Here is a 21,690-nt window from a genome sequence, read left to right as displayed (position 1 = left end):
ACAAATTACAGACGATCCAATGTTCCTTCCCTTCTTCCCTGAAAATAATGCATAGCCAGAGCAAATTTTATATACTATTGTATGAGTCATCATGCTTTGTAACTTTCTTTTCAGATTTAACTTCAAATTAATATGCTGACATAAATCAAAGATAACAAAACAAATATTTTTTTATCATTGTGACAAAAACTGTTTTAAAAGAAGTTTTAAAGAAGTGAAGTGAATCATTTTAGACTATTTTAAGAATTTAGTTTTGACGAAAGGTATTATTTATCAAATTTTTTTTTAAGCGAAGCTATAGCTATTTATTCTTTATCTAGGGTCGGACCGTCCGTATAGTAATTAATAATTAAGTCTCAGACATAGAATTTGAATTTTCTATAGGGCGTGTTTGACTATTGAATGAGATTGGCAGTTAGACTGCTCCTTTTTTGTCATTTTCATGTTTTATACGTCAAGTTAAATATATTTAAGATACATAACAATGAGACATATATATATAACCATTGCTGTTAATTATCTCTGCGAGCGCAGCCAAATCGTTATACCTGTAAAACATAATCCAAAGAAAATTACTCCACGTCCCCTCCTATTTTTAATTTATTTCATAATAGGGGGAATTCTGTCCGACTAAGCACTTTTAGGGAAAATGCAATATTCATTTGTATTTAATGTTAAATTTATTTTAGAAATTTAAAGACTCAAGCTGGCGGCCGCAAAGACTCACCACCGGTCCTCTACCGGCGGCGACATGGGCCGGTCAGAGAAGAACCTGTACGCGTGCAGCAAGTGCTTCACAAAGCATCCCTTCGAGGAGTTGTCCACGGGCCAACAGTTGTGTAAGAAGTGTCGTGGCGACTTTCCTATTGTCAAGTGTACCTACTGTAGGTCAGAATTTCAACAGGTGAGATTGCATTCAAAGAGAAAGGGGATATTGTACCGTTAATTATTCTTGTATGAAAACGTTATTTAATAGAAGTTTGAAATAATATTAAATCTTGGTCGGTAGGTTTCAAATACAAGTGCACTAACTTTTCCACCAAATAACTTTAATATATAAAGAAAGTGTAATTTTGTTGTTCATAATTAAGTGTTTACATTAATTTGACGTCAATTGTCTTACCGCTTAAGAAAAACACTAGGTTGCTTTTTTATTAAAAGATATATGCTGTACTTTTTAAGTAAAGGTAATTACATAGATAAATTCTTTTAGGACCAACTCCATTTAAAATGCTATTTTCGTTTCCAATATTTTTGGGCTTTCCAATACGTATTATCTTAATAATATTAATCATTCAAACAGTTTCTGAGGTCTTGCGTAACACTGTCAGACACTCCACACAACTCTTATCTTTCTTTATTTTCTTGTCCTAAGCCACTTTTTAATTAAATTCCAGCGGCGACTCCGTCTCTAGCAATTTAAGTAATTAGGGCAGTAAAATAGCCTAGATCTATCCAATAACTCAATTTAAAATAAAACGGCCGGAAACCATCTCAGGTCCTATGTGAAGCTTATTTATAATCATTCTGTTCAATGGTAATTGAGATTCTGACTGAAAAAATACTCTCTTATTATTTTTTCCTTTGTTTGATGTTATTTCAATACAGTAATAATAATTTTGACTTTAAGTAATACTACAACATAAAATTGTTTAGGAAAATAAGAACAAGACGAGCTCAATCTGCAAACGGTGTGACCAGTGTGTTGCGCAATATGGTAAACCATCCACGTGTCAGTTCTGTCAGCTGCCGGCAGCCTTTGTCAGCGGCAAGTGCCAGCGCTGCAGCCACTATTACAAGAGATACGGTCCACCAAAGATTTGTGAACAGTGCAAACAAAAGTCTGCCTTTGATAAAGGTTGGTATTTTTTTAAAAGGCGTAGTTCCAAGAAATGCATTTGATATTTTTCATGTTCAATGATACCTAAATAATACTCAAATAAGGCTTATATTCGAAAGAATTTCTATTTTCTACCACTAGTTTAAAACATTAAAATGAACACTATTTAAGGTATCTTAACACGTTATATGCCTTTTCTGAAACTTAACCATCCTTCTTAGTTCTTTTGTATCGCTTAAAAGGCCTTTAAAGCAATAGTCTTCTAAAAAATGAAATTTTTGGGTGAATGATAGTCAATGGTCATATTGGGAATATCTTAGCCGATCATTTTAAGTTTTCTGTACAAAAAAAGACCCTTTTAACATTTTCAAAGCTTACCTAAGTTTTTATGTAAACTAATAGTAATCATGTTCATCTATTTAGGTGACAAGAGTAAGCTTATGTGTTGGGCATGTTCTTGTTCCTACAAGCGTGCCTTGGCTAAAACTAAACAGTCTGATCCTGCTAGACACTCAAGGTAAACATAAATAATAGAGCTACTCTATAATTCGAAATGGCCGTCCGTCTTAACATAAACTGCCTTAAAAAAACTTACTTAGCTTCCAATTAAAAAAAGCTGTTTTTTTTTTATAAAGATTCCTTAAATCAATATTCTATAATTTTAGTTGTATGTCGAACCGTCAGTAATGCAATAATATGCGTTTGTTATTTGAAAATTTTGATTTACTCGTTGTCATCATGCCAGATATGGAAGATAGATGAACTGGTTTTTTTTGAAGATTCATCTTATTGCATATAGAGCACATATTTTACACAGACAATGATAGACATGTTTATGTTTATGTGGTACTTGATTTTAATAGGGGAATGTATCTGACTCTTACTTTATTTTATTATATTTCTATGCTTCCCTCTTTATTGATGTTGCCATCTTTGTTTTTCAATATTTAGTACCTAGGGGAAAAAATGAGAAATTTTTGTTTGATTTTTCGAAGATTATTCTCATGTTACTATTTTCAGAGTGTTTAAGAAGGAGAAGAAAGCTTTGTCTGAAGAGGATATCTTGAAGAAAAGGGAGCGCTACATGAACAGTAAGAAGCCCAACAGGCCAGATGTTACCAAGATCGAGGCCGAGCACACCAGTAACACACATTCTTCTAACAAGTCGGTGAGTATAAAAAAAAGTAAAACAGAAATTTATGATATTTACCTAATATCATTATGACCTGAACATTTAAGAGAGGGGGTAAAAAAATAATAAAATTCTTCACTAGAATCTAGGGGTACTGTAATCAAAGGGTTAAGATTGGGGCAGTAAATTTTTTTTAAATAGCCTAAAACCATTCCAAGGATTAAACCTAAAAAGCCAATAACATCCCGGTACCTATGTGAATCTCCCCTAAAAAAGAAAACTCCATCAGTTCAGTAGTTTTTGAAATCTTTAGCTTCAGATAAATAAAAACCTTATTACTTAATACTATAGGATTTCGTAGATTTTTTACACTAATCAGATTGTTATTTATGGAAAAACGCTGCGTTACTTGGATATATGTTTGTCTTAACAACTTCCATTTAGAATCTTGATTTCAAGGCTGTGCCAGCGAAGAAGGAGCCACGTCCAGATGGAGATACAGACCACGTGGGCGAGATCACACAGCTCAAGGAGAAAATTGCTTTCCTGGAAAAGACAATCAAACAGAAAGAAAACCAGCTTATTTCGAAGGTAAGAATATCCAGATAAAGCCAGTTTTTTTTAGCCCCGAAGAGCCAAAGGCTTGGGTCAACTAAGAGTTATTAATTTTATGAGTTACTTTAAAATTCGTAGAAAATTGTCGGTGATTCGACGCTATACATGATTTATCTGTATGGCTGAGAACTGGTTCTTTCTAATCCATCGTATATTCATCGGTTTCGAGCCATGCTAGAAAATGCATTACTGTACTCTTTACAATACGAGATGAAAGTTAAGAGAGATTAATTTCTACTGTATAGTTTTCATAAGGAGAACCGTATCGGCTCAGCGGTTAGTGAGAGCCTTCGGGACAGACACAGATCCTTTTACTTTTTTATTACCATGATTTTCTTGTAACTATCGCATTGTTTTTGTTTAGGATAAAGAAATCACACAAATGAAAGCTAAGGTCTTCAATGAGGAGAAGTTGATCAGAGAAAAAATGAAACAGCAGTCTTTACATTATGATAATAAGGTAATCTTGCAATTTATAATTGGGAGGGAGGGGACAATAAACTGTAAATTATTCAGGTGTCCAAAGATTTATTATCATTATTACAATTTTTTGGTTGTACAAGTCTTTAGTGTGTAAAATTTTCCACCAATAATTTTAGTGTTCAGAATTTTGTTTTCATCATCTGTGACGTACATCAATTTATTTTCTATTTTATTATCCATTAAGATCCCTTTGTTGAATATTACCCACCTAGATTCTAATATATTTTTGTTTTAGGTTACTGAGCTGAGTAATAAAATCCGAGCTCTCCAGAATGAAATCTCCAAGTTGAGAAAGGACAGCAGACTGCCCATGAAGAAAGCTAAACAGGAATGAAAATATTCATAAACTTTTTAACTGTAATCTTTTGTTTTTATCAGGGAGGGAGGGGGCATTGGACTATGAATCATACTTGTACCTCAAGTTTTATAAACGCGAAAACTTAGTTTTTAGCCTTAAAACTTTTCTTGTATCTTAATTGGGTTGTGACCAAACCAATAATATGAATCTACTGAAATGGTAATTTTGCTTACTGTTATTTTGGTTCACTTCAAGACATCGTCCATTGTCTTATCCCTTGAATTCTCTGGAATTTTTGTCACCTAAAATGCCATTATAGAAATATTTTCATTAAACAACAGGATAATCTGTTCAAAGATTCTAAGAAGCGTACTATCAGCCGCACTAACAGCCCAGTGCAGCCGCGCAGTCGAAGCCGATCTCCGCAAACAAAGGGGGACGCCAACCCCGACGATCCCGCCGAGGTCAAGCGTAGCCGCAGCCGTTCCCCCACCGCCAATTCGTCTGCGGCCAACTCTGTCAGGTCCAGCCCCAGCCGGTCTCCCAGTCCAGCCGCCAAAGTGGCCAGGATTGAGGATTCTCCTAGTCCGGTGAATAATCCGCCGATGGAGAATGGCGAGGAAAATGCGGACGGTGGTGCCGCTAATGACGCGGACAAGGAGAAGGAAATGGCGGAAAATGTTACGGGTAATGGAGAGGTAATTCTTAATAAAATTTAAGTAATAGGATATCCATTATTGTGAAGCAAAAGATCTTGGTAACTGCAGGACTGATTATTGATAAGAAAGTGAAATTAAATAAAAAAACACCTGAGTACCTTTGTAAATTTTCCCGAAATTGGAGAACTAAATTTGCTAGACTGTTTGCGTAATCTAAGTGGACTTTATTAAATAATATAATGAATGTTGCACTTCTTATTGTTATATATTATTTTACCTAACCCACCCCTCCCCAATCACTGGTAAGAAATCCGACTAGGTTGGAAAAAATACATCTCTGCTTTAATGTTTCTAATTCTGTGTAGATTGAGGATAAGGATGTTGAAATGACTGAAAAAGCTGCTTCTGAAAATGGTGATGGAGACGATAACACTGAAAATATGAGGAATTCTAGGTAAGCCGGTTTTAAGATGCCCTCTGTCCTCTTTAACAGTGTTTTCAAAACTGGACATGCGAGGATGGATCTTAAAAACAAAGGAATTTTGCAAAATAATTCAAACCATATGTCAATACTGAAAAAAATGGTTAAGTGCAAAAAGGAAATTAATTTTTTGGTCTTATGATTCTAATTTTTTCTTTGAGAAATTTCAAAAAGTATTAACTTTTTAAGTTTTTCTAGCTCTGCTATTATTTAATTTTAGGTCTCCATCCCCTAGTCCCAGTGGCAACGGTGAAGTAGAAGGCGAGGGTGTCCAGAGAGGTAGTGAAGACGGGCCTGATAGCACAGGTAATAGCAGGAATAGGACAGGAATTCTTCCCTCTAATTCTAACCAAGTTCCTTTGATAGTTAAAAATGATGTTTGAAAAGTTACCCCTATATTTTTTTAATTATCAATTCCAGAAACTAGTTTATGGAATTTGGGAGAATTTTGCCAGGGAGGAAGGAAACATTGTCCCCTAAGTTTTATAATAACGTTATCTTAGTCGTTGGGTCAACAATAAGGACTACATTGTATTTTGATTGTTTGTATAATAAAGATGAGTGTTCAAACGTTTCAACCACTAATTATAAAATACAGAAGGGGTAATCTGTGTATCAACATTTGGGAAGTACATCATTTTATCGTTCATTGTCTTATCACTAAAGTCCCTGCAATTTTACGGTCAGATGGAATGGCTTTAGAAATTATTATATGGTGGCTTCCCTTTTTTAATCTATATTTTGTCAAGGAGAAGGAGAGGAGGAAGGTGAGGTGCATGAGGGAAGTGACGACGATTAGAACTCATTCATCCTTGGCGAGAATTCTCTCATCCTTGTTAGAACTTAGATAGTAACAATTATAATATCTAGTATTATTATTATTCCAGTATGGCTAAGAATCTAATACATTTCCTCTCTGGATCAGAACCAGTTCTTTTTGAGCCATACTGTAAAATCGTGTATTGTAGCGTATCATAGACAATTTTCCACGAAAAGTAAAATGAAAATCATAGAACTAATCAAAGATTTATTCTATTATTTTTCATTTTACTATCCGCGAAAAATTGTCTATAATACAATGCGATATTTGACAATGTTTAACATGTTTTGTTTTAAGTATAATAAGGTATAATTCACTATTAAACAATAGTATTAATCTTTATTCTTTTAAGATCACTGAATAGTTATGTCAAAATTCCAACTCTTTCTAAAATGCAGTCAAAATATAAAAAAAGGGAGAGGGGATATTGGTTTGTAAAATATACTGATACATACCCAAAGTTTCATAAGCATAATTTCTTATTCGTTGGTAAAGATACTTTGGGGACTATAATTAAACCTTTAGTGTCTTAACTTTTCTACCCATAGTTTTTTATCTACAGAAAGGGGTATTTTGTTTATTATGATTTGGGGGTGTTTATTAATGTATCATCAATTGTTTATCCCTTAAGATCCCTAAACTTTGATTCTATTCTAATATTCATATTGTTCTTTGACAAAAAGGGCAAATTAATTTTTAAACCAGGCATGATTGTTGTGCCTGTTTTAGGACATTAGGGAAAATAGAATTGGTGGATTTTTATTGTCTTAAGTTTATGAAATCCCACCGGTGAATGTAAAATATATTCCTTCCTTGCTGATTAAAGTAACACTAATTGGAATTTTTTACCTTAAAGATTGTCTAAAAATTGTACCTTTAACTATCATAATATTCTAATAAGTGTTTCTTTTATCATAAAGTTGTAAATAAGATATGTCCAAATGTATAACTTAAAATAATGAGCGCGGTCCCTAGAAAGCAATTATTGATCAAAGATAATATGACACCAATAAAAAATTATTGCTAAAGGTGCTTTGGTTCCCTCATTCTACCTGTAAGTAACGCATGTTTATATGGTAAATATATCTTGACAATTTTCGGACGGAACGTTAAGATTTGAACAGTTTAGTTACAATAAGTATGTGAACCTTTACGTTAAAGGTTCGACATCATGTATAATATAAAGAATATTTTCAAAATGCGATTTAATCCGCTTTAAATCTCAAAAATTTCACAATTTCAAATTTTATTAGTTTTTTCTCGCATCGTATTATAAACAGCTTTCCGAGGTTATAAAAATGAACAATTATAAGATGATTTTTTAGCACCGACATGCCAAAGGCACGGGTTAGAAAAACTGGTTTTCATATGATTGTATATTTTTATATTCGTAGAAAACTTGATATAATATGATGCTAGACATAGTTTTTCCGTATGGCTGAGAAACGGTTCTAATCTACCGGATATTAATGGGTTTCCAAGCGATACGGGGAAAATTCTTCCTTTTTATTTTAAAATTTTAAAATTTTTTGGTGTCATGTTAAAATCTTAATTGCATCAAGGGACAGCGTTGAATGGTAACACTCTGGTTAAATGATATTAATGTATACTGGATGCAATAAATTGAGTTTGAACAATTGATAATATGCCAAATTAAATACGTCTTATTTATTTTATTTTTGACAAACATAGGTATAATTGAACTACATAAAAGTATGCATGTTTTACTGAATTACAAAATAGAAAAATTAAAAAATATATGTGCACTTGTTGATATCATACTCAATGTGGTAATTTATTAAATAACTTAATATATTTATTCATTAAATATATAAGATAATACTGTAATAGCATGTACTATGTTTCAAGTACTTAGGTTTTGTTAAATTGTTATAAAAGTCCTCAAATTACTGATTTTAAATTGAATAATTTTGAATCTTTTTACTTACCTAACTTTAAATAAATGATCAGATTTTATTTTTAAATTAAAAATAACCTATATTTTATTCATACTGTAATGATAATTATCATAAATTGACTCCTTCATTTTTGACCTTAAAAATGTTTATTTTTTTGTTTTTATCCCAAATGAAATGTAATATTTTATGAATATTGTACCAAAATATTTTAATTTATCATCATTCTACCTTTCATTTTAATTCATGTGAAAGCACAGTTAAGGTTTTTTTGGGGCAATTTTAATTGGTTAAAAAATAGAATGAAACTTGTTGGTGGATTTTTCTAATTTAAGTTCAGGGAGAGAGGGGACATAGGATGTAATTTAAATTAGAACCCAAACTGTTTTGACAACGGTTTTTTTTTTAGGGTTGGGCCGGATATCCGGTCATTTTCAATATCAAAACTATCCGGTTACATGATATCCGGCCAATTTTTGACGCCGGATATCTGGTTATTTGCCGGATATCGAACGTTAGCCAGATATCCGGCCGGAACCGGATATCCGACATTAAAAATCAGCCGGCTATCCGGTATCCGGCCAAATAAGTATCCGGCCCAACCCTATTTTTAACTTTACTCAAAAACTTTGGGATCTTTAATTCAATTTTAAGTAGTTGGTGTAAACTAGCAGCGTCAAACTTTTCAACCAATATTTCAAAAGGGTTAAATTTTGTTAATCATCATTTGAGATGTAAATTAAATATCATAAATTGTCTTATCCCCTAAGATCCCTAAAAAAAATCTTAGCAGTGCTTTAAATTCTACCATAAATAGACCCATTACTTGAGTAACAATGTTGTCCAAATCAATATTTCATGTAATATTTTTGCTTCCAGATGAGATAATTGTCTCTTTTTCTTCTATAAAGGGTTAAAAATGTCTGGTAAACCGCCCGCAGGGGATAGGGGAGGAGTGCTGTCCAGCTCTGGCTCTTTTGTGAAGCCTTATGTCCCTCCCCCGCAACAAAACAAGAAAAGGAGGAACGATATGGATAATTTGGGCACTATCTCGGAAAATAGTTGTAAGTACAATTCTTGATATTTATATACAACCTTTCATTATACTCTGTAACATTATACTGTAAATTACACTGGTACCCAATGTTTTCTTGTTCGTTAGGATTAAAAACGTTGAGTACTTTTGATAAAAAATTTTATTGTTTAATTCCATACTAGTAGTATCCAAACTTTCAACCAATGATTTTAATTATCAGAGTGGATAATTTTGTTTATGTTGTTGTTGTTGTAGCCCTGATTATCTGAAGTTAGGACTCAGATGCACACGGAGACTGGAAGTTAGAATCCTTTGGCCAATCTTAGATTGGTAAGCTTCGCGCACAGCTGATTGTATTCTATGTTACATTACAAGCTGACCCGCAATTCTCGTGGAAGCTACTCAATTATTACATCACCCTGGCCTAGAGTTTTGGCAGGTGTTCCATATTAAGCCACCCTAATTAATGGCACTCTCATACGAGGAGCATGGACGAGGGAAAGCATGATTTAAGCTGCTTGATTGGTAGAATCCTAACTTCCTACTAATCTCCCTCCTTACAACCTAAGGAGATCTCAGGAAAGGTTGCGTGATCATAATCTGACAAATTGCATTTGTCAACCAAGTGCAAAGTCTTATAATTTTGTTTATCATCATTGGGGGCGTATCAATTCTTTGTTCATTGTCTTATCCCTTAAGAACCTTGCTGTTCTATTTTCTACCTTAACGTGACGTAATTGTTTTAAGATAATACTGATATCACCGAGCTCCCAGATCCAATGGCTTTGAACAAAGATGGCTATGTGGACAAAAACTTGTTTAAACCTACTCAAAATAATCTGTCACATTTCTCCTATGCGTGTCCAGGTAACTGTTTATGTTTCAATATCAGGGAGAGACGAGACATTGGACTGTAAATTAGACTGTTACCCTAAGTTTTATAACTTAGTTGTATTTTTCCTTGGCTCAAAAAACTTGGGTACTTTTATTTAACTTTGACTCTTAACTTTCAGTGTCCTAACTTTTCGACCATTAATTTTAATCTACAGAAGTAATTTTATAATTGGGGGTGTGCGTTAAGGGGGGGGGGGGTAATTCAACCATCTTGTAATCAATGCGCAAATGGCCCTTCGAATCCGAATTTCGTTATGAAACTTGGCATGAGTGAGTTTTCCTTGATAGGTCTATTTTCCCAAAATCTAACAAAAAGTTGGAAAAGCAGCGTTTTGGAGCTGGAGCCGGGAGCAGCAACCAGGGTTTCGGATCCAGATCCGCAAGGATCCGCATATTTTTGAGTCCAAGGATCCGGATCCGCAAAAAAAATGCGGATCTGGATCCTTTGACTCAAAAAAATGCGGAAAAAATGGAAAAATCTACCTAAATTTATATAAAATCTCAGGCATTCTCTTGATGAGAGCCAATCTTTAAGGTTTAGGTTCAGACTTGAAAATTAAAAGTATTTTTGACTTCGAATTAAAGAATAAAATTTTTTTGAAAAAGGGGGAGGTCATTTTCTAGTAAATTCCGTAAAGGTGTGTAAAGGTGTGTGTGTTACAAGGCCTAAAAATAGTAGTAGAACGATAAGGTGCTCCCTATTGTTCTATTCAATAGGGAATACAAATATATTGAGCACCTTATCGTTCTACTACTATTTTTAGGCCTTATAACACACACACCTTTACGGAATTTACTAGAAAATGACCTCCCCCTTTGGTGATTTTAAATTTATTGTCAAGGATTTGGATCCGCATACAATCAATGTGGATCCGAAACCCTGGCAGCAACATTTTTGGTGGAGCCGGAGCCGCATCAAAATTAAACGGCTCCGAAACGCTGTGGAAAAGTAACTGCTGGTGCCTCAGCCGTTTAGCCATTTTTGGGCTATTTTCAGGCAGGGTTTCGGATCCGCATTGATTTTATGCGGATCCGGATCCTCAAAATTTGGTCAGTGCGGATCCGGATCCGGATCTTTGACAATAAAAATAAAATCACCAAATTTTTCAAAAAAATTTTATTCTTTAATTCGAAGTCAAAAATACTTTTAATTTTCAAGTCTGAACCTAAACCTTAAAGATTGGCTCTCATCAAGAGAATGTCTGAGATTTTATATAAATTTAGGTAGATTTTTCCATTTTTTCCGCATTTTTTGGAGTCCAAGGATCCGGATCCGCATTTTTTTGCGGATCCGGATCCTTGGACTCAAAAATATGCGGATCCGGATCCAGATCCGGATCCGAAACCCTGTTTTCAGGGCAAACCCGTTACGAAACCTATCTCCACATAATACTCTTCGCCGCTCCAAAACGTTTTCAAACGGTTCTAGTCGGTAGTTGCTGGTACTAGAAATCTAAAAAATGGTTTTTGGTATCATTTCACATGATTTAAAGCCAAAATATGTTTCAAACAGTTGATTCCTGCGTAATTTATGACAGATTTGCCCTAAAAATAACCAAAGAACGGCTAAACGGCTGGGGAAATACAAATACCAAGGCTAACTCATGCCAAGTTTCGTAACGAAATTCGGGTTCTAACTGCCATTTGCGCATTGATTATAAGATTGTTGCATTACCCCCCGCCCCCTTTATAGTAGATTGTCTTCTAATCCCATATTATTTCTGATATTACATGTGATGTTGCCCAATTTTCTAGGATTAAATGGAATAGATAGTACACAAGATATTTCAAGATCAACATTCAACCAATTGCTCGTGGGGCATCCAAGGAATTTTGCTTTGTTGGTTTTACATATATAATAATGTATGCTATTTAATATATCAAAAATGGCAGTTGGCATTTCAAATATTATTTTTATATCGTATTTATCAAAAATCAACAAACAAAAAATGTTTAGGTTTACCATACCAATATTTCAACGTCGCTATTGTTGGAAAAAAGACCAGGTTTGTGATTTATTAACAATACCTACCCTTTGAGATTTATTATTCGTAAAAAAAGATATAGTTTTATCTTTTCCGTATACTAAATAAATAAAAATTATTGTATGGCTCAAGAACATGAAAAACAAGTACTTTTTAGGAATCTTGAATGGTGGTTATAAAAAGAAGTGCCTACTTTTTTCACCAATAATTTAAAATACTAAAGGGGTAATTTTGTTTATCACATCAATCTAATATTTTATCCTTTAAGCTTCCTATTTACGTGATATCTTTGTATTGGTTTTTTATTACTATTTTGTTTTAGGTTGAACGCTGGTACAATGACACACGACGTGGGACTCGCGACCCCATGGGGTCACATAATACTGGCAATTTAATAATTACTAGGTAAAATTAATTTTTATATCCGAGTTGATTTGACTTTTAATTTTGTCTACATATTCAAGGAGGAAGGGAATATGGGAGTTTTTTCAACCAATAATTTTAATTTTAATTACTGAAGTGGTAATTTGGTTTATCTTTATAAGGAGCTTATATTGATGTTTTAAATCTATAACGTCAAGAATACATATCATATGCTTTATAGATGGGTCATTTGACATAATAATCTGTTTCAGCGTGTTCCCATTTATACAATTAAATGAGTGATCATCTAGACTTTCTATATTTATTGCATTATTCGATATGATTATCTAATAATATCAAGCGATTTATCATCTTTTCGTATTACATTATTACAGGGGTGTATTATTCTGCACAAGAATCATTTTGTTTCCTGCTGCAAAATATTTCATCCAGCCCCCCCTCCCCTTAGTTTTTTCCTCAAAAATGGAAAACTGTTTTGTACTTTTATTTTATCAATTTTTCAACTCCTCCCATATATTTTCCCCCTCCCCTTTAGCAGGGGATCCCATGCAGAATATATACCCCTGCATTATTATTTTTTAGGTCTTCATTGTCAAGTGATAGTTACCTTCTAATCGACGGTCAGCAGCGGGTCACCACAACCTTAATATTTCTGGCAGCCATACGGGACACCCTGCAGGGCCTGGCAATATCCCACACCAAGATCCAGGATGACAAGAATAAACTGCTTGCAAAGCTGAACAGCTACTTGTTTGTTAATGGTGATCCTAAAGAGCCGAAGTTGACCCCTTGTTACCTTGATAGAAAGTCGTTTTTTGGGATTATGTCCAAAGAAATTCTTCTGAATGAAACAGGTGATAAAAACTATTTGATTCTCAATATTTTTGTAACCTCTTAAACAGTAGTCGAAGGCCGAAGGTACGGGCTAATAAACTGGATTTAATCTTATTAATTAAACATTTTTATATTCGTAGAAAACTGAATATAATACGATATTAGACATAGTTTTAATCTTATTTTACTATGTTTTTTTAGGTGATGTCAACTGTACTGTTGATACAGAATCTTACCAGGCCAAAGCCTACAGACTTTTCATCCAGTGTACGAAGGAGGAGATGGACCAACTAAGTTTGGAGGACGACTGTGGCCGCTATGACCTCTTGGAAGAGGTTGCCAGACAAGCTCTGGATCTGATGAGTGTCACCAGATGCAAGGTAAAGATTTGTTTATTGTTTTGATATAGATATAAAAAGTATAGATTATCATTGATTTATCCTTCATTTAGGGGCAGTTTTATTTTATTTTTACATAATATTAGATAAGAAATCTTAAAGAAAAATTATGAATTATCCATTCATTAACATAAAATCTTTAATTGCCTGCAGATTGAGGGTAACATAGATCCGGCCCAGGTATTTCTCTGGCTTCAGGAGAAGAGTTTCTTCAACGGTTACCAGCTGCAAAACCTGAGGCCCGGCGAGTTTCTGTCCACCCTGGACATGGCCAGGAATTTAGTGCTTGCACCCCTGCTCAAGATTTCACCACAACTTCAGGAAATTAATCATTTCGCCCTATTTTTTGGAACAATCCAATCCTGATTTACAAAGCCACTTAATCCTTATATGAAATTAACAGAATGTCTGTGTCTGTTTCGAAGGATATTGCAAACCGCTGAACTGATATCATTCTCCTTTACAAAATAGCTTTACATAGGGCCTGGGAAATTTCATAACTATTTTTAGGGGAGAGTACCACCATCCCCCGATGTCGGTAATTTTTATTTAAGAAATTTATAGAAAATAAATGATTGATCTATTATTAGGACAAAATATACCTTGATCATTGGGTCTTCAGACTCGAGAAGCTATTCCCATCACAGGTTTGTTAATATTTTATTATATTACCCCAAGGTTTAACTCCCCTGACAAAACCTTGTGCACGCCACTGCTGCTAACATAAATGTATTATATTTTTATCCAACATAACATTTGGGCAGGCCAAGTATTTTCATTAACTATCCTTGTTTGTTAAAAATGAGAGGATTACTACAGAGAACTTGTGATCAAACCTAGATTACTTTATAGCATAAAGTATGTTTCTTTGTATGTATGGTACGTGATCCTTACAATTTTCCTTTCCCCTCGCTCATGAATTTGTTTCTCATATTCACTATATAAAACCTAACAACTCATTTAGGAGGAGCTAGACACGGCATTGATCAAGTATATAACAATTATGAGAGATGAAAGGATCAAAAACACCTCAGAGTTTGAGAAAATGTTCACCAAGATGCACAAACAACTTTCGGGTAAGTTATTCAACGGAACCTTGCACATCAATACAAATGCTCAAGAAAATGTATGTTGGGGGAGAGGGTATAAAAAAAAACAGCTTAAATCCATCACAAGGCTTTAAAAAAAAAAGACTTAACATACTTGATCAATTCTAAGAGTTAAGACCTAAGTGAAGTTTCTTTCTAAAAAAGGGAAAGTATATCAGTGGTTATCGATATCTTTACAGAAAATAACAGCCTTACTCAATTTTAGGTGGTAATAGATTTGACGGATTATTGCATTACTCAAAATTTGTTTCAATTTATGAACATTTTCAGGTTAGAATATTTTAAATAATTAAAACCTTATCCAGTATTATTTGCATTTTAGTGTTTTATTTTAATCTGGTAGGTAAAGGGTGTTGAGAAAAAAAAACTAATCGCTTCACTTTTTTCAATATAAACCTGACAGTTTTGGTCAAAAACAGGAAATCAATTCATACTCAAGCAATGACAAAAGAAACGATATTGAATTTTGAATCTTCTCACTTCTCCAGAGCGCTACAGCTCAAGACAGCCCTTGCAGAGAAATTTGCTCTTCGCCGAAAGTGCATTTTTTTTTATAAAGGTGGTTTTTTTAATGCAACCATCTCGTAATCAATGATTAAATGGCAATTAGAATTAGAATTTCGATCTGAAATGTTGCAGGAATAATCCTTGTTAGGTCTATTTTCGAAAAGTTGGAAAAGTAACGGCTGGCGGCTCAGCCGATTTGCCATTTTTCGTCTAACTTAAGAGCAAATTAGTCATGAAACCTATTTCCACATAATACTTTTTGTCGCTAAAAAAACCTTATCAAACAGTTCTAGCCGGTAGCTGTTGGTACTAGAAATTCAAAAAATGGTTATTGCTATCATTTAACATGAATTAAACTAAAAATATGTTTTAAAAAGTTGATTCCTACTTAATTAATAATAAATTTGCCCTGAAAATAGGCAAAAAACGGTTAAATGGCTGAGCCGCCAGCTGTTACTTTTCCAACTTTTTGTTTAATTTAGGGAAAATAGACCTACCAAGAATTACTCATGAAAAAGTTCAGATAAAAATTCGAATTCCAAGTGCCATTTAATCATGAATTACGAGATGGTCATGTCATAGTCGTCATGTCTCAATGTTGGTCTTTCTTTTGATGCCAAATTGGCAAAGATTGAGTTAGAAATCTGGTTAAGGTGTCTATAGAAAGGTCTTTACATGATCCATCAAAAACTAAGATTTAAGTACTTAAATTGTAACCGATTGTCTTTTTAATACCCTTTATTTTTCTTTATTTTGCATATAGGGAATCAACCCCCCTCCCCTCTCTGAAAATTTTTGAACGATCGTTTCAACTGATTACGAGATCGTATAAATGTATTTTTAAAAAGACAGACGAACATCCTGTTACTTTAATTTTTTAATATCATTTTTCATCGTTTTTTTAGGAGAAAGTGGCCACAGGAAAACTAAATCCAGGCAAAGCTGGCAGTGACCTGGACTTGGACTGTCAGGACAAGGCAATATCTGCTGATCTAAAATCTAGTCTTTGTGTTATTGACAGTTTGGAGGCATTTTTCACAAGGGTAACTAAGAATTAATTTGTTTTTAAACCAGGGATATGAGATAAGGTTTTAAAGTCAATATGACTATTAATTCAGATTCTTCTATCCCTGTAGAAAAAAACTTGTTTTAACAAATAATACCTAGATAAAGGAAGGGGGGTGAGCTTATATTACAAATTGTCTTATTATTAATGTTATTATTATTAGCAATGACTAAGAATCTTTAAATACAGCACTTAATACTTAAATATGCACTTCGTTGTTTTGACAATTTTTGTGACAATCGCCCCTTTCTTTTTTTTCTGTAAACTAAAAGTCAGACTGTGACATTACACTTTTTAATACTCCAAGTATAGCCCATATTTCTTTTTAAGTAATATTCAGGGACTAGGGAAGGGACATATTACTTTAAAATGTACTGGAACTCAAATTTTTTATAAACGTTATCTTATTCGTTGACTTAGATAACTTTGAGACATTTATTAAAACTTGATAATTATAATCTACAAAAGAGGTTATTTTGTTCATCATTATTGGGTTTGTACATCAAGTTTTCGTCTATTGTCATATCCTTTTAGATCCCTTGTTATATTTGTACTTAAATACATTCTGTGATTTTAACCAATAATATATGTATTGTAATGATAAAACTGTGATATAAGAAAACAATCCATTAATAAGCTTTTGATTTATTGGCATCTATTAGTAAATATAAAAAAAGGGGTTGGTTATTATAAAAGATATCTTCTAATTTTTTAACATTTTATAAAGCAATAATATTCAAAAAAAATTCACATACCTAATAATTTATCAAAAATATTTTTTCTTTGATTATGAGATAACTTCAACAATGATTGCCCCCTTTTAATGCATTTTATAATTGTAAATATTATAGTTATTATTCAATATGACCGTCCTGAAGGGAGTAGACTTTTAAGTGTAAAATATGCTGGTCCCCAATGTTCTATAAATATGATAACTCATTCGTTGTCTCAAAAAAATTGTCTATTTAATGATTCTTGATAAGTTAGTTTCAATAAATATATTTTATTATCTACAGATGGGGTGATCAGTAATTTATTGTCCATTGTCTTATCCCCTAAGATCCCTGATAACCTTTAATTGTTATTTATTAATGACCATTTTCTATTAAATAGAATCATTGATTAATTTGATAAAATTTCAGAAAACTATGCAATTTAGTAACAATGACAGATGAAGAGGATAAATGGTATTGTAAGTGTGACAGAAGTTTTGTACTTGTACAATCATTCAGAGGTACGATACACATCATTTAAGGGAGGGAGGGGACATTGGACTGTAAAGCTTCAGGCTTAAAATGTGCCGTTATATAGTGGACTGGATACAAATGAAAAATTTGACGTAGTTTTTACCAGATATTTCTCACTTACAAAGGGGGGGGGGGGCGAAAGTGACACTTTTTGAAACCAAAACTAAAAGTCAACAAAAGAACTCAACTAAAAAAAGAGTTACAGGTCTGAGATTTGCATGGCAGTTGCTTCATAGGGGTACAATATGAAACTGGTTTTCGGCGGTTGCGCCGCCGTTTCTTCACAGTTCCATATTGTACCCCAATAAAGCAACTGCCATGCAAAATCTCAGACCTGTAACTCTTTTTTTTTAGTTGAGTTCCTTTGACTTTTAGTTTTGGTTTAAAAAAGTGTAACTTTCGCCCCCCCCCCCCCCCCCCTTTGTTACTTAAATCCTTAATGGCTTTGTCAAAAATCGGGAAGTTTGAATTTTTTGAAACTCACCCTGTCATAATAGTTATTCCTCGCATCGTATCATAAACAGCTTTCCGCGGATATAAAATGTACAAATATAAAATTAAAACCGGTTTTTTTAGCCCAGAGATGCCGAAGGCACAGGCTAAAAAAACTAGTTGTAATTTTTATATTCTTAGTAAACTGGATGTAATAAGATGCTAGACATAGTTTTTTACGTATGGATGAGAGCCGGTTTTAATTCACCGGACATTAATTACTTTCGAATGAATACGAGAATAGTTATTCCTTTCATCGTATTATAAACCGCTTTCCGCGGATATAGAATGTACAATTATAAGAATAAAACAAGTTTTTTTAGCCACGAGGTGCCGAAGGCACGGGCTAAAAAAACTGGTTTTAATCTAATGATTGTACATTTTTATATTCGTAGAAAGCTGGATATAATACGATGCTAGACATAGTTTTTTCATATGGATGAGAACCGGTTCTTATCCACCGGATTCGAATGAATATGAGAATATTCTTTTTTTCAGCGCATCAACTGATATGCCCCATGCATGATGAGAAAACATATGGAGCAGATTATTCCAAAAAACGGCTGCACAGTCCTGAAGTTTCGGAGAAAAGAAGGAGGACATCCAGTTCTTCCAGCACCGATAAAAATACAACGATACAAACTAATAAAAATCAACCAAAGAGTGGAGAGGTACCAAAAGCCGACAAAAATCCACCAAAAACTGGAGAGGTGCCACAAGTCAACATAAATCCACCAAAAAAAGTACAAAACAAGGACAAGCCACAGAATAGCAAGAAAACTTTTGACAAGTCTGAAAACAATAACAAATCAGTGCCAAATACAAAGCCTTATAAAAGTACAAAAGAAACTGAATCAAAATCTCATGAAAAGTACACTCATAGAAACAAGAAGCGCGAAGTAGATAATGGTAGTCTTCTATTCAAATATTACTCGAACAGGTAAAAATCTTCGGTACTTTACTCAAATCTTGATTAAATGACATAAATTGAGTGTTCAAACGATTCTACCAATTATTCTCACCTTATATTGTTATCTCTTAATTTTTAACAAAGTAGCGGGTTTCATCGTATTTTCACAATAGCTTTTTGAGTTATTTTAGGTTAGGAAAATGTTATTGATTGTCCCGAAGCGTTAGGAAATTGGCCCCACAGGGTTAGAGCTCCTCCAAGGGGCTAGAAATAGGAGTAAAGCTGTGAAAATACTACGAAACCCGCTACTTTGTTTTCTTTCTATGAACCAATTTTTTGTATGCTTTAGAAACCTTTGTCCCATTTGTGATGCAAGTATAAAGGAGGATCGGGCCCATATAATTGATGCCCATCCAGTTATGTACGCAAAATTAAATCAGCTTGATGATGATTCAACTAAAGATTGTGACAGATGTTCTAAAGGAATGATTCTCTTATTATCCGCAACTATGGCCCTACTAGAGGCCTTTAAAGTCGACCCCCCCCCCCCCCAAACTCCTACTTTCAACTGTAGTTCTAAAAAGATTAAGTAAAAAAATGTTTATCATTTCTTTCTAGGGGTGATGTCTCTGGGGATGGTGGTGGTACCCTCCCCTTAAATTAGTTAAAAACCTTCCCAGGTCCTCTAAGAGGCTACATTGCAAAGGAGGGTTAGCGAGATCCTTCGGTACAGACACACACACAAAGATCATTCCTGTTACTCTATAATAAGGATTATTTCCTAGTCCTTTTCTAATGCTTTTATAAAAGTGACAATGTTTGAGTTTAGAGTGAAGAATTTCTGAAACTAATAGGCACCTTGATTTCCGATAAATAAAAACAAACATTCTACTTTATCAAATTTCGATTATAAGACAATCATTTAACAGAATTTAATAGCAAGAAAGAAATGATAATACACTTGCTCAACCCTGCAAAGTCCAAGTATTTATCTTTATGTGCTAAAAGAAAATTCTTAACTTTATTAAACAGGTTAGTTTTTTTAAGTAAGGGGCAAAGTTTCTTTAAAACAAGTTTTTTTTTGGGGGGGGGGGGAGAGTTTTGACACTGGGCATAGGATTTTTAGGATAGCTTATTTTGCATAAAAAGGGACTTTTTGGCATGTAATGTCCTTATATATTATATAACCTATCCTTTCACTCCAAAGACAAAGCCTAATTTCACTGAACTCCCCCCCCCCCCCTTAGTTATGTCTAATTTTGTACTTCTGTTGTAAGGTTTTACACATTTACTACTGAGCCGATTTGGTAATCTAACTTAGGGAACCTTTAAATGGTTTTATTAAACTTAAATGAAGGATATATATGGGAATTTTTAGCTTGCTTTTCTAAGCTTGTATATTTTCAAAATTTACAAAAACCCCTAGTTTTACAGGACCAATGCATTTAAACTGTCTCGCTTATTCAGGCTGAATGTATCCGAGGTCCTATCTGAAGAAGCCAATCTCAAAGAATTTGCAGATCTTGCCACAGAAATTGATATTAAAGCAGAGAACGATCTTAAAGCCACTGGTCAAAATATTGATTCATCTCAATCTTGTCAAGAAGATGAACAAACTTTAAATCTTGGACCAATCAAAGATGATTCCTGCAACGATGATATTCCTACATCTAGCAGTCCCTATTACAATCCCAGGAGTAACTCTGACGGAGAGAATAATGAGAGGAGTATGTATGAAGACCAGATACATCATATCAAGCCTGTTATTGATGAATCCAGCATTATTGGAAATGTTATTGATGATCCATTAAACGGTGAGGAAGAGTCAAAGAAGTGCTCGATAACACTGGAAAATGCTGGAGATTCCTCTGACGAGGAAGTAGACCAAGGAAAAGAGCCTGTGATTGATTCAATGGAGGTCAATGTGAATAATTCTAGTCCCGAGTACATAATAAGTGATGATGAAGATGTTGAGGGAGAGGAAGGAAGTAATCATAATGCTGACAGCACCGATGACGAGACAGAACCCTATCCAGGTAAGTAGTTGTCGGGAAGGTTCAAATCCTAGCCCAATAGGTGTCATAACTCATGACGTTAATAATGGTTCCTACTGCTGCTATGTTAGGTGCGTGACATGAATAGTTAGTGTATGGGTAATGCCTTGGCCCAAAATATGAGAGGGGGGGGGCTTTTTATTTTGATTAAGTCAAGTCGATATTAATGCCTAGATTCAGATATTTGTCCTAAAGATAAATACCTAATATAATGGGATAGGTACTTTTTTTGACACACTACCCTAGAGGCCTCAAGGGACACTTATATTAGGGGCTCGGGGGGGGGGGGGGATTCGACACCCTTGTTTTGGGAGAATAGTGGTACCCTCCCAAAATAATTTTAAACCTTCCTAGGATCTGTGAGAAATTATATAGGAGAATCTTATCGGTTCAGTGGTAGTTAGATTCTTCGGTATAAACTGTTACTTTTATATAAGGAGTATTTTATTATAGTGCCAGATCCAGTGGTTGAAAGTCCAAGATCACCAAGAGAAAATAATGATGATCTTTCACCAAGATCAAGTAAGCTT

General features: G+C 34.0%; 3 protein-coding genes across 20 annotated transcripts in view; all 3 read left to right on the top strand.

The window, feature by feature from the left end:
• Positions 1–107: 107 nt before the first annotated feature.
• Positions 108–9,124, top strand: LOC145331973 (uncharacterized). Of its 16 annotated transcripts, none has more exons than XR_013883984.1 (14): positions 108–263; positions 690–904; positions 1,657–1,858; positions 2,264–2,357; positions 2,861–3,008; positions 3,417–3,563; positions 3,952–4,047; positions 4,306–4,400; positions 4,712–5,066; positions 5,393–5,481; positions 5,729–5,814; positions 6,258–6,634; positions 7,249–7,295; positions 7,891–9,124. XR_013883984.1 is itself a non-coding variant. In XM_080176861.1 (12 exons), exons 2-12 carry the CDS (start codon positions 752–754, stop codon positions 6,305–6,307), a joined length of 1,500 nt encoding a protein of 499 aa, XP_080032987.1. In that variant the 5' UTR covers positions 108–263; positions 690–751; the 3' UTR covers positions 6,308–9,124. The 16 variants fall into 16 exon arrangements, 2 of the variants coding, with proteins under 2 accessions (XP_080032987.1, XP_080032985.1); XR_013883982.1 differs by having other exon boundaries at positions 7,230–7,295; XR_013883987.1 differs by lacking the exon at positions 7,249–7,295 and having other exon boundaries at positions 6,258–6,394.
• On the top strand, positions 9,124–17,603 carry LOC145331977 (uncharacterized). The gene is made up of 12 exons (XM_080176864.1): positions 9,124–9,308; positions 10,028–10,147; positions 11,930–12,003; positions 12,133–12,180; positions 12,482–12,564; positions 13,126–13,397; positions 13,579–13,757; positions 13,929–14,098; positions 14,368–14,422; positions 14,740–14,851; positions 15,090–15,154; positions 16,297–17,603. Exons 1-12 carry the CDS (start codon positions 9,164–9,166, stop codon positions 16,447–16,449), a joined length of 1,476 nt encoding a protein of 491 aa, XP_080032990.1. The 5' UTR covers positions 9,124–9,163; the 3' UTR covers positions 16,450–17,603.
• The window catches only part of LOC145331970 (uncharacterized), a 30,789-nt gene continuing 26,701 nt past the window's right edge, over positions 17,603–21,690 (top strand). For all 3 annotated transcript variants that reach the window (XM_080176844.1, XM_080176842.1, XM_080176843.1), the window contains exons 1-6: positions 17,603–17,691; positions 18,695–19,136; positions 19,456–19,589; positions 20,036–20,138; positions 20,574–21,142; positions 21,614–21,682. In XM_080176844.1, the coding sequence (XP_080032970.1) occupies positions 17,622–17,691; positions 18,695–19,136; positions 19,456–19,589; positions 20,036–20,138; positions 20,574–21,142; positions 21,614–21,682 (1,387 nt within the window). In that variant the 5' untranslated portion in view covers positions 17,603–17,621. The remainder of the gene's footprint in view (positions 17,692–18,694; positions 19,137–19,455; positions 19,590–20,035; positions 20,139–20,573; positions 21,143–21,613; positions 21,683–21,690) is intronic.

Source organism: Acartia tonsa, chromosome 11 (assembly GCF_053477335.1).
Source record: "Acartia tonsa isolate MP-2025a chromosome 11, ASM5347733v1, whole genome shotgun sequence".
Taxonomy (NCBI): domain Eukaryota; kingdom Metazoa; phylum Arthropoda; class Copepoda; order Calanoida; family Acartiidae; genus Acartia; species Acartia tonsa.
This window is presented reverse-complemented; position numbering and strand designations above follow the sequence as displayed.

Excerpts from the sequence above, each read along its gene's own strand:
- LOC145331973 (XM_080176859.1), top strand. The coding sequence starts at position 752 with ATGGGCCGGTCAGAGAAGAACCTGTACGCGTGCAGCAAGTGCTTCACA. Across the intron at positions 3,009-3,416 it reads CACATTCTTCTAACAAGTCG|AATCTTGATTTCAAGGCTGT; the intron begins GTGAGTATAAAA and ends ACTTCCATTTAG. Across the intron at positions 3,564-3,951 it reads AAAACCAGCTTATTTCGAAG|GATAAAGAAATCACACAAAT; the intron begins GTAAGAATATCC and ends GTTTTTGTTTAG.
- LOC145331977 (XM_080176864.1), top strand. The coding sequence starts at position 9,164 with ATGTCTGGTAAACCGCCCGCAGGGGATAGGGGAGGAGTGCTGTCCAGC. Across the intron at positions 12,181-12,481 it reads ATTGTTGGAAAAAAGACCAG|GTTGAACGCTGGTACAATGA; the intron begins GTTTGTGATTTA and ends ATTTTGTTTTAG. Across the intron at positions 12,565-13,125 it reads GGCAATTTAATAATTACTAG|GTCTTCATTGTCAAGTGATA; the intron begins GTAAAATTAATT and ends ATTATTTTTTAG.